Raw genomic sequence first — 12,263 nt, forward strand, 5'->3', positions numbered from 1 at the left:
TCAAGCTTAGAACCCTTGCTTGCTCCCTTACAATTCTATCATGTATAAAAATATAAAGAAATTGAGTTGCAGGGGTACTGACAATATATAAGAGAGCAAGAAAAGTATTGCTTTTACTGTAAATAATTGTAAAAACTAGTAATGTAAAGAATGTTCGGCGTGATTTTATAAAATAAAAAATAAAAAATATGTTTATGCAAACTCAAGTGTGAAAAATAAAAAAAGAACGGCTAGTAGGGCTGTGACATCCCATCCCGAGATTATAAAAACGTACGTGTGAATTTACCTTTTTACCCCTAATTCGTTACATTTACGTGTAGTGTTGTGTTGTGTGATGTTGTAGGACCACACACACACTCACACACTCTCTTTCTCTCCCGTGATTCCCTCCCCCTCTGTCTCTTCTCTGTCTCTTCTCTCTCTCTCCTCCCTCACAAATCTCTCATTCTCTCTCAGTTCTCTCTCTCTCTCCTTCGAACTCACACGGACCACCCACAAAACCACCCTAAAACTATACCAACGAAGGATCTAAGACCACCATCGTACTCCTGAAGACCACACGATCACGATGGTACCAATTTTAGGTGAGTTTCACTTCAGAAAACATGGATTTCAATTTCACCGTGTGTGTGCACTGTTCATGCAAACTTAAACTAGCCTGTTTTTGGGATTTTGAAGCTTGTAGATGTCTTAGTGAGGTCCCAAGGAGCCTCGGAGTACTTCGTTGGAGAAGTTTGGACGTCGGGATCATCGTGGTCAAAGTTGGCCGGAGCTTTCGAGGCTTTTTCCGGCGAACCCACGGCGAGTTAGGGGTCGAGGCAGGTATGGATGTGTTCGTCTCGTCAATACCTTCATTTTGATATATAGTACGTCGAAAATGGTTAAGAAATGAAGAAGTTATGACACTTTGAAGTTTACTCAGAAATTCCGGCAAAACACCCACCGCCGGCGAAACCAGTCCGGCGACGCGAGGAAGAAGACGCGCGCGTGGGCAGCGCGTGAACATGGCTCGTGGGGGCGCGTGAGAGCTCCAAATTGAGTTCTGAAAATTGTCACGTGTTCGTGACGTCGTGTAGATCACCGTGGTATATTCACACACCCAATTTGAGTAACGTATGAAAAAGTTATGGACGAATGTTTGTGTGTGCGTTTAATTGATGATTTTTATAATCATTCTTTTATAGGTGAAACTGGTACGGACGACGAATGTAACCAAACTAGGCGTGAGGGTTACGAGCCGGCTACTTATCAGTGAGTGGGCAGTTACTTTTCAGTATATATATATACGTATGCTTGACGTATTTCCTAGAAAACGTATTTTAAAAGAAATACGAATTAAATATCCTGTCATATATGCATCATATTTTAATATGTGCATTACCATAATTATGCATACTGTTGCATGGTGCTGAGGAGGCCCAGGTAAGTTACATTTGAAATACATTTGATATACGTACGAAATACGTTTGGAATACGATTGAAATACTATCATCACATGCATTAGTAGTGGCATACATTTATATATGTGTATTTGGTGTTGTGGACGCACAGGTAAGTGCCAGGTAAGTGGTATTCATGTTTGTATTCAGTAGTAGCTTGAGATGCTTAGAGAGCTCATAATCTGCACCCCTGGTGTTAGTGCTCCCGCCCGTGGCCAGGGCACAGCCTTCACGTGTATGTTCACCTCCCGCACCACACGCTCAGCTTGGATCCAAGTTAGGTGCACAACCTGTCGTACAGACCACATTAGGTGGTTCCGACTCGTAGGTGACCCGCGATTTATCGCACAGCTTCACGTGATCGTAGCACTAGAGCGTATATATTACACCCAGCCTGTCGTACAGACCACATTAGGTGGTTCCGACTCGTGTGCAGATTCAGTTATTGAGTTTGAGATTTGAGCTCTATATGCAGCCGTACAGGTCACGTTAGGTGACTCCCGGCTGCCAGATTATATGTTATTGATATGAGTTATGCTTGAGCACTTACATTTCATTATGAGTTTCCGACATGGCATATTCTTGAGCATGAATGATATACCCTTGAGCATGTTGGCATATTTATACATACGTATATATGTTTATTTTTCTGGAAACTATACTTGTTTTACGGCGAGGGGTTAGTATATTCAAAGAGAAAAGAAGGTTTTGAATACGTTCGTTTTGCTGACCCACTCAACTTTGTTTTGCGCCCCTCCAGGTTTAAGATATCAGAGCTTGGTGGCTACGAGGAATCCAACGGTGTTCTAACAGAATGGACAAAAATTAGGACTCACCTTTGGGTGTTTCATCTAGAAATTGTATCTTTAAAGCTTCCGTACTGTGTAAATGGTTACGTCACTCTCACGTGACGGCCAGCATGTCCTCCTTCGGGACGGGGTGTGTCAAGGGCGTTGTACCGTAAATAAAAAAAATAAAAAATAAAAAATTTGCACGCGCAGAAAAGTTTGTAAATTACTAACCCAATGGAGTTTTCTATTTTTGGATAAGTATTTGTTCCTTTTTTTCTTAGAGATATGCTTTTTATTGTATTTTTTGGATGTTATCCTTTTTTTTTTACTTGCATTTGTTCAATACAATTTCATGTACAGACTGTACCGTTATATATTTACCAGTTTGTCCTTGTTTTTTGAAACTTTTTGAATTTGATTGTGAAGAAAATAAAGAGACAGGTTTGGTATTATTGAATGCTTCACTTTTTTATCCCACCAACCATACAAGTACAGATAGAAACAGCAATGGTTCGGTTTGGGAACGGAAATGTCATAGCATCCTCATAATCACAAAAATTAATCATACCTATAACTGCAAATTAACTATCAAGGATTATCCATAACCATATCCACCGGGTAACGAATTTTTCATCAGTTAACGATTATATACATCTTCATCAATGAAAAAATTATCCGTTCAACTTACACATAATAATTTAATAGATATTAATTCCGTCATTAAATATCCACATCCAAACATAAAAAACATAACAATACTTTATGAAGGTGTTTATGATAAGCCAAATATGATAGCAAATTAAGGCAAATTGGTGGAATGAAAAAAAAATGACAAAAGCAAATAAAATAATCACTATGGAAGAAAGACAAAACAAATTATCAAATAATTTAAATATTTGTAAATATGGCTACATATTATCTATCTATCTATCCATTATGTATGTGTGTTATATAAAGAGAATGGAAAATGTGAATAGTGTTTTGGTGTCACCATGCTTCAACAAAAATATTTGAACAGAAATGTCCCCAAGACCAAAAAAAAAAAAATTGTTTTTTTTTTAATTAATTGTCACATCCTAGACTCGACTTCATCGTAGTACGATATTGTCCACTTTGGGCCCTGACCACGCTCTCACGGTTTTGTTTTTGGGAACTCACATGAGAACTTCCCAGTGTGTCACTCATCCTGGGATTGCTCTCGAGCGAACCCACTTAATAATGAGCTCCTAAATGGCCTCGTGCTAGGTAGAGATGAGAATATACATATAAGGCTTACAAGATTCACTCCCCTGGGTAATGTGGGATCTAACAATCCACCCCCCTTAGGGGCCCGACGTCCTCGTCGGCACACTTCCAGCCAGGGATTGGCACTGGGAAGTTATCGTGTAAGTTCCTAGAAACAAAACCGTGAGGGTGTGGTCGAGGCCCAAAGCAAACAATATCGTGTTATGACGGAGTTGAGTCCGGGATGTGACATTAGCACCTCACAATAGGCTAGCAATAATGTGATTCAATTTCTCTATTTTTAAACAAGTTTAAAACATCTTAAGAGGCGTATAATGCCGGTTATAAAAAAAGGTCATTCGCACACAAATAATAATGTGATTTAGTTGCCGAATGATTGTTTTTTTTTAACAAACGATATTATCTACACTAAGGGGGATGGAGAGGAGGTTGGGCTTACCCTCGCAATGGACTAGAAATAATGTGATTCAATCAGTTGTTTATTAAATATTATTTTCTCTATTTTAAACATATTCAAAACATTTTAAAATGCGTGTAATGCCGGTTATAAAAAAAAGGTATTTCGCACACGGATAATAATGTGATTAAATTAGTTGTCAAATGATTATTTTTAGCAAACGATATTATCTACACTAAGAGAGAGAGGGGGTGGGCTTAACCTCACAATGGGCTAGAAATAATGTGATTCAATCAGTTGTTTATTAAATATTATTTTCTCTATTTTTAAACACGTTCAAAACATCTTAAGAGGTGTGTAATGCCAATTATAAAAAAGGTTTTTCACACGCAGATAATAATGTGATTAAATTAGTTGTCAAATGATTGTTTTTTTTTAAACAAATTATATTATATACACTAAGGGGCAGGGGGTGGGCTTAGCCTCACAATGGGATAACAATAATGTGATTCAATAAGTTGTTTATTAAATATTATTTTCTCTATTTTTAAACACGTTCAAAACATCTTAAGAGGAGTGTAATGCTGGTTATGAAAAATGTCTTTCACACGAGGATAATAATGTGATTAAATTAGTTGTCAATTATTGTTTTTTTTTTTTAACAAACGATGTTATCTACATTAAGGGGAGGGGGTGGGCTTAGCATCACAATAAACTAGCAATAATGTGATTAAATCGATTGTTTATTAAATATTATTTTCTCTATTCTTAATGTAAATTCTATAGAGACCGATTTTATTATATGAATTCAGCTGTTTTAATTGATTTATGAGGGGTTTCTTCTAGTATAATCTAAGATTATTCATTTACTTTAAATATTTGACTTTCCTTTTGTCAATTTACGCATATTTTACATTTAAACGTGTAAATCGCATGTAGCATGTCGTAATTCAAAAAATGCATTATGCACGCACGTGAGCGCGTGCATGAAAGCTAGTATTATATTATATAGATAAACACCATGAACCATTCGCATCCGTCACTGTTCTGCACTTCAAAAATCTTCCAATCTTTTGTCCAACGGTCTTGGCTGAGCTCACAATTGTAGAATCTGCATATCAACAACAGTAAAATCAGCTTCCATGACAAAATACCAGAATGTCAAGACCAGCCCATTCTTCTATAGATTTAGGAATTTCATCCTTGGATGTTAGAGTATTGAGCAAAAATTTTAATTTTCTCCAACATCTCAGTATAATAACGAATAAAATGTAGCCTAAATAATTCAAATCCAATATGAAAAAAGGATCACTACCTCTCGGTTCCTATGCTTTGATATTGCAATGAAATATACTGAAGATAATTCTTCGTTTCATACTTTTATAGTTCAACCATGCTTATAAATTTTACTTTCGTGAATTATACATCACATATTCATGCTAAGAAATATCTGCACAAGTATTTTGTGATCAAAGAGCAAAAGAAAAAGAACCTTATGCAACAACTCAACTATTTTTGTATATATAATTGTGAATTTGACACCCACCCTTTAACCAGTTGAGTGTGTTAGGTAATGTAGGTCATCCATAGCGACCAAGTAGTCATATGAATATTGTAAACCTGCCACCAGTCGACTTCTTGATGTATATACTTCTGCAATGTTATTACTTCACATTGCAGCAAAAGAGACAGTTGATTTGTGCAGGCTAGAATAATGAGTTTTTAGACTAAGAAAATCATGTTTCAACTCTAAATTAATATACAAGTTTGATCGATTATCTATTACAATGAGTTTAGAAAAATTAAATGCGACACTGTCGGGAAATTTCTCGTTGTCCTGCCATATAGTGTTCTCAGTTTCGTTTATGTTATAATACGGTGTTTTATTTATTAATATATTTCTTAGACCTTTGAAATATCAATTTATTGTCTATTATATCATAACACGTGGATTTATAATAAACGTGCTAATTTGATCTTATTGTTCAAAAAATTTCCTATACAAAACGATTTGATAAACACTACCACATGGTGATGTCGGTTCATTCATGCTATAAAATATATAATACATTTCGTAACATTACACCTAAAATATACAAATGACCAAAAAAAGTCTTACTTAACTAACACATTTTTTAAGATTACCTGAACTTTCGTCTCCGGGCTAATTGTTGACCTAAACTAACCACAACATATTTCCAGTATGTGGATTTGGCAACTCAGAAATATGGGATATCCTGAATATTTGAACCGTTAGATTTTTAGTAAAAAAAAAAACAAAATCACAATCCAACTGGTAATGACTCAGAATTATTTTGTATTTCGGAGCACAATAAAAATTTTGCATTAGTAAATAAATAATCAGAATTTCTGGCACACGTGGCCTCACCTGATAGAAGCAGCATGAAACTTTCCATGAGATCAACTGTTCAATTGTCACTTGCGTCACTGCCAAAGTTCCAAACTTTGTTTTCTGGTTTGCCGAGAGCAACAACCTTCCCTTGAATTGCACTCAAACTTGCCCATTTCACAAACCACATCCATCACTCTCAATCTCCACCAAGACTTGGCATCTCCACCCAATTGGGTCCAATTCATTCCCTTCAACTAAACACAACCAAATCCCAGAAATCCCATGTCCTCAAAAATCAAGCTCACCCATTTCCCCAACCTCCAATCCCCACCTCCCCTCGATCTTCTGAGCCGAATCGCCGGAACCCAGTAGCCCATTTCTCAGAAAGATCACTGCTTTTGGGTGGTTGCAGAGTCGTGCTGACCATGTTGGAGGCCTTGCCGCTAGGACGGTTCCACCACCAGAGGCTTGACCTGAAGCGGTGGTTCCCCACCTTCTTGTCCTCCCACAAAACCCTCTTCACCGTGCTCTGGATCGCCGCTTTCGCCTCGGTTTTCTTGTGGCAGAGGAACATTGTAGATGGGTTTTCGATATTCAGGCGAGCTCCGGCGAGGGCGATGCCGAAGCTGAGGCCGGTGGCTTTCAATTTGACGGAATTTGGGGCTGTGGGCGATGGGGTTACTTTGAACACTGAGGCGTTTGAGAAGGCGGTGCTGGCTATTTCTAAGCTGGGGAAGAAAGGCGGTGGGCAGCTCAATGTGCCTCCGGGACGGTGGCTAACGGCGCCGTTTAACCTCACTAGTCACATGACTCTGTTTCTTGCTGAAGATGCTGAGATACTTGGAATTCAGGTAAATCTTTTGTTTTTTGGTCAATCTGGTATCTGTATTTCTTTCTGCTTTCGTTTCGAAATGTGAAAACTTGCCTTGAATTTGCATCCATTTCGTATCGAAATGTGAAAACTTTCCACTGTAATTTATTAGTTTTCTGTGAATCAGGTGATTTTTTGGTATCCTTCATTTGCTTTCATATTTGTATTTGTATTTTAGTTCTCTTTATTTATTTGGCATTGCGTAGTTTGGAATTAATGGTGATTATATCATGATTGTGGTTACTTTATTCTGTAAGGTGTAAAGGCATGGCTTTCGACATATTTTCATTAGAGTAAGATCTAATTTACTAAGTTTCAAAAGGGAAATCTCAGTCACAAGGACATGTAAAGTTCATTACCCGTAAATTTCATTTGGCTTTTGTTACAAATGGAACAGGAGTTGCTTACTTGCAATGTAGGACTTGTAATTTGATAATAATAAAAGAAGGACGTCTGTTTATTGAGAGATGCCTAGGACTGGTTTGATGTTTGTCAACGAAAGTAAGCTTCGAACTTCAGTAGGTGGTGCTAGCAAGCTTCAAACTTAATTTGACCTACCACCATTTGTTTTACTTCGAATTAAAACATGGAGAGATCCTGCTATAGATTTGTAAATATTATGCTACCAAAGTCTTTTGAGCATTATGATTTTCTTGTCCTGTAGCAGCCTAGTAATGCTCATATATGATGCTAACTGTTACATCCCAGACTAAATCATCAGTTAATTATGTTATGAGTGAGTTCGGGAATAACATGAACCCAATAGGTAAATACCTCAGAAACTTTCCTTTTACTCATTTAATTGGCATTGACTTGCATATAGTATTCATGAATGTTAGATGTATTCTGGAATATCTTGTTCTTTTAGATAGTTGTGAAAAACCTGTATTCTTGTTCTGAAGAATGAGCCCTGCATATGGCTTTTCCAGATTTGTAGGAAGTGTTAACTCATCACAGGGGATTGAAACTAGAAAACAATTGATGTACATACTTATTTATGATATGCCTGACTGCTTAACCCACTACCTCGAGCTATTACGGTATTACCTTAGATGAAAATTTTACTTGAAAAGACTTGAGCAGTGCAGGGCCCGACCATTTAAATACTGTACTTTTGAGCAGTTTCAATATAACCCACATATCCCATGTAAAGTTTATTCTAAACCTTTCATGAGGTGGAACAAATCAGTGAAACAATCTATCATTTTTGCTCACAAAATACACATACTGCCACGGTTTTACTAATTTGATCCTTCTATAGTGATTCTCTCTCTTCCCTCTCTTCCACACAATGATTTCTGATGCTGCATACTCTTATGATTATCTCTCTCTAGCATGCACGCACACATCACTTTAGCTATTTCTGATGCCGTATACTTTTATGTGCATGACAGCACACATCACTTTAGCTATTTCTGATGCCGTATACTTTTATGTGCATGACAGGATGAGAAGTATTGGACCTTGATGCCACCATTGCCTTCGTACGGGTATGGGAGAGAGCATCATGGGCCTCGGTATGGAAGTCTGATTCATGGTCAAAATCTTAAAGATATTGTTATAACAGGTTAGATATTTCATCCCTTTCATATTTAAGTTATATTTTTATTTCATAACAATTGTGTTTAACTGGAAGGTCACGGTTCATAACATAAAAACGTGACATTATAAAGGCAAATAGGGTTTCCTGTGGTTGTTGTAGCCTTTGGCCACGAATATTATTTGTTGACATTATACTGGTGTTAAAAATCCAATAAAGGTTAGACGAATTAGCATCTTAGCAATATTTTGATAGTGGATGATGTATCCCATTTAAATTTTGACCTTAGGTCTTAAGTTGAATCGGGGTGATCTCGACATTATATATGGTATAGACAATGAAAGAGATGAAAAATGATTGTCTATAAAGCAAATGGATTGATAAAAGCATCTTAGTCTATCATGATAAAATACCAGAGGCGGGTATTTTGACTTAAAGAAAATACTCTGTCAGAGAAGGTCCCTTAACTTGCCTTTGTTTCATTTCTCTTCATTCACTTGGCTATTATGTATCCTAGGGAAGTTCATGATCCTAACATGTCCAATATATGAGGCCTAGAAAATCTTTCTTTCTAGCTATCATTTTTGCCATGGATACTTCACCAAATCATCTTGCTACACTAGTAAGATGTTGTGGTTGGTTTTAAAATTTGCTTATTCTTTATGTCAATCAAGAGCTCCTGTGGACATTTTTATCGTAGAATCCAAGCTGTAAATTTGTCTTCTTTCTTAATGTTCAATTTCTGGTTTGTTCTAATTATATTTATGTATTCACTGACCAACAGGGCATAATGGTACCATAAATGGACAGGGTCAAACATGGTGGAAGAAGTACCGCCAGAAGCTTCTCAACAACACTCGGGGTCCACTTGTTCAGATTATGTGGTCTAGCGACATTTTGATCAGTAATATAACATTGCGTGATTCTCCTTTTTGGACACTTCATCCATATGACTGCAAGAACATTACTGTTAGAAATGTTACAATTTTGGCTCCCGTACTTGAAGCTCCAAATACTGATGGAATAGATCCTGGTAAGTGGATCCTGCTAGAGGGCGCTTCTTCCCCCCACATTATGTTTGATAGCGCTATTTATTTTGAATGGATTGCCGTTCTCTTTATTCAGGCATGCTTTGGATGAGCTTATAAATATGTAAATGCACCACTTAATACAAAAGAAGATATTGTGCGAAGCAAAAGGCATAAATTGAAAAGTGTATTGTGCAGTTAATGTTTAAGAAAGGAGTTCAGTAATGTGAATTCATACATTTTGTGTTTTTGCGGATCAGTTATCCAGTTGTGTTAATGAACAGGGATTAGTCAGTTGTGTTTTTTTAGGGATTATAACTGAAAAAGGATTGCCTTGCTATTTGATTTTGCTTAGTCTGGATGTCGCATGGATTGCTTGAGTAAGGAAATCAGGTCACTTGGAGAAAAAAAAAATCTATGATTTTCTTGTGTGCCTTCATTCTGGTAACACTTCACACCATCCCACCAAAAAAGGCCCAAGTGCGTGCATGTTGCACACATGAGAAAGAGAGAGAAGACAAAATCACTTAATTTCTTGTATGCCTTCAATGTCGAATGGTACTGCATGCTCCTGCACCCCAGTTCACACCCAAGTAAAAGAAGTTAATACGATTAAGAATGTCAGCTATAGATAATTTGAGCTATAGATTGTTGGTTTGCTCTTGTAATTTTAGTGGTATGTTTCATTCTTGTTTGCTATCAAATCAATATGGAATAACTTTGATTTTTTTGGTATAAACAGATTCATGTGAGGATATGGTGATTGAGGACTGCTACATTAGTGTAGGGGATGATGGGATTGCAATAAAGAGTGGCTGGGATCAGTATGGTATTTCTTATGGACGGCCATCGAGGAATATACTCATTAGAAATCTTGTTGTCCGCTCTATGGTCAGGTAATCTTATGCTTATAGCAGCCTATCATTACATTCTTGTTGCCATCTTTAAGTCAAAAAGCGTACTTCATGACTGTATATCCTGGCATCATGTTATTCTTTCATCATTACTATTGGGGAGTGTCATTCACTTTCCGTTGCAGGCTATGCACTTACCCTTATACCCTAGAGTGGGGGAGGGCAACAGGTAATGAGAATAGCACTCCTCTTAAGATTCCCCAATACTTGTGTCCGGGCGTTCTTGCACTCTAGCTCCAATTATTCTTTTTGTTTGGAATATGGTCTTTGTTTTAGAGCAGAAGATAATTCACAGTTGATCTCAGTATGTCTTGCCATGTCAACCCAAAAATTACAAAACAACAAAAACAAAAGAAAATAATAAAAAAGAATAGGCGAAGATACTAAAGGAGAATTGCGAGTCCTTAAAGCTTCTGAATGGGAAGTGGGGAATGATCAGTTCATCAATGTTGAGTAGAAAACTGTTTGGATTTACCTGTACGGATTTTGAGCCCCCATTCTGGATGCCATCCGGCAGTAAATATAATAGTAAGGTTAACCTTTCATATGCGTGTGTTGAGTGTAGGCTTCACTCATCTGTTAGTTCACTGATGCCCTGGAAGTTACTACTCCTTTACTTGTCAGTATGTATAGATATTGTGGCTATCAGAAGTAGCTCAAACTTACCCTTGGCTGTAATGCAACAGTGCTGGCGTATCAATTGGCAGTGAGATGTCTGGTGGGGTTTCGAATGTCACTGTGGAGAACCTGCTTGTGTGGAGCTCAAGGCGTGCTGTTCGGATCAAGACTGCCCCTGGAAGAGGCGGATATGTGCGACAAATAACCTATAGGAATCTGACATTTGACAATGTTCGAGTTGGAATTGTTATCAAGACAGACTACAACGAGCACCCCGATGAGGGGTATGATCGAAAGGCTCTTCCAGTGCTTGAGGACATAAGCTTCACAAGCGTCCATGGACAGGGAGTTCGTGTGCCTGTCCGTATCCATGGGAGTGAAGAGATTCCAGTGAGAAATGTGACTTTCCGGGACATGTCCGTTGGGCTAACATACAAAAAGAAGCACATTTTCCAATGTGCCTTTGTTCAAGGTCGTGTGATAGGGACCATCTTCCCTGCCCCATGCGAGAATCTTGACAGGTACGACGAGCAAGGAAAGCTGGTGAATCACTCTGCATCCCAGAACATGACAGACATAGATTATGATTTTTGAGGTGAGAGGTTTTCCGTTTCAATGGCTCAGATTTTTGGAGGTCAACAATTTGCAACGTCTGTTTATGAAGCAACTTGGAAGGATGAAGATCGACGGAGCATTTTATGTTAATTTTTATTTTCTTGTTTGTGTTTCTCCTGTTCCCACCACGTCGTTTTTTTATTAAACGTAGTTGTATATACCGAAAAATTTTCAGTTCATGGAAAGAAAAGGGGGCATAGTTTGATGTTGTACACTAATCACCTTTGCTTGCAATTGCATAATGCATGTGTTTTATGTGTATAGACGTCCATGTGTTTTATGTGTATAGACGTCCAAGAGATCGCTTAACCATATCAAATTCCTTTCAAGTAGTCGAGTTTGGTACTCCGTCCCGTTTCACAGAAAGAAAAATAAACTCAAGTGGAACCGGCGTGAAGTGGGACTTGAACATATAAGAGCAATTCCATCCCTAAAGATTTTGCGCCAGCACC

General features: G+C 37.7%; 1 protein-coding gene across 1 annotated transcript; it reads left to right on the forward strand.

Annotated features, from left to right (window-relative positions):
* The first annotated feature begins 6,328 nt into the window (after window positions 1-6,328).
* On the forward strand, window positions 6,329-12,063 carry LOC137747394 (probable polygalacturonase). The gene is made up of 5 exons (XM_068487499.1): window positions 6,329-7,076; window positions 8,543-8,663; window positions 9,421-9,669; window positions 10,407-10,560; window positions 11,265-12,063. The coding sequence occupies exons 1-5, from the start codon at window positions 6,651-6,653 to the stop codon at window positions 11,788-11,790; spliced, it is 1,476 nt and encodes a 491-aa protein (XP_068343600.1). The 5' UTR covers window positions 6,329-6,650; the 3' UTR covers window positions 11,791-12,063.
* The last annotated feature ends 200 nt before the right edge of the window (window positions 12,064-12,263 follow it).

Source organism: Pyrus communis, chromosome 10 (genome assembly GCF_963583255.1).
Source record: "Pyrus communis chromosome 10, drPyrComm1.1, whole genome shotgun sequence".
NCBI classification, from domain to species: Eukaryota; Viridiplantae; Streptophyta; class Magnoliopsida; order Rosales; family Rosaceae; genus Pyrus; species Pyrus communis.

Excerpts from the sequence above, each read along its gene's own strand:
- LOC137747394 (XM_068487499.1), top strand. The coding sequence starts at position 6,651 with ATGTTGGAGGCCTTGCCGCTAGGACGGTTCCACCACCAGAGGCTTGAC. Across the intron at positions 9,670-10,406 it reads TACTGATGGAATAGATCCTG|ATTCATGTGAGGATATGGTG; the intron begins GTAAGTGGATCC and ends TGGTATAAACAG. Across the intron at positions 10,561-11,264 it reads GTTGTCCGCTCTATGGTCAG|TGCTGGCGTATCAATTGGCA; the intron begins GTAATCTTATGC and ends GTAATGCAACAG.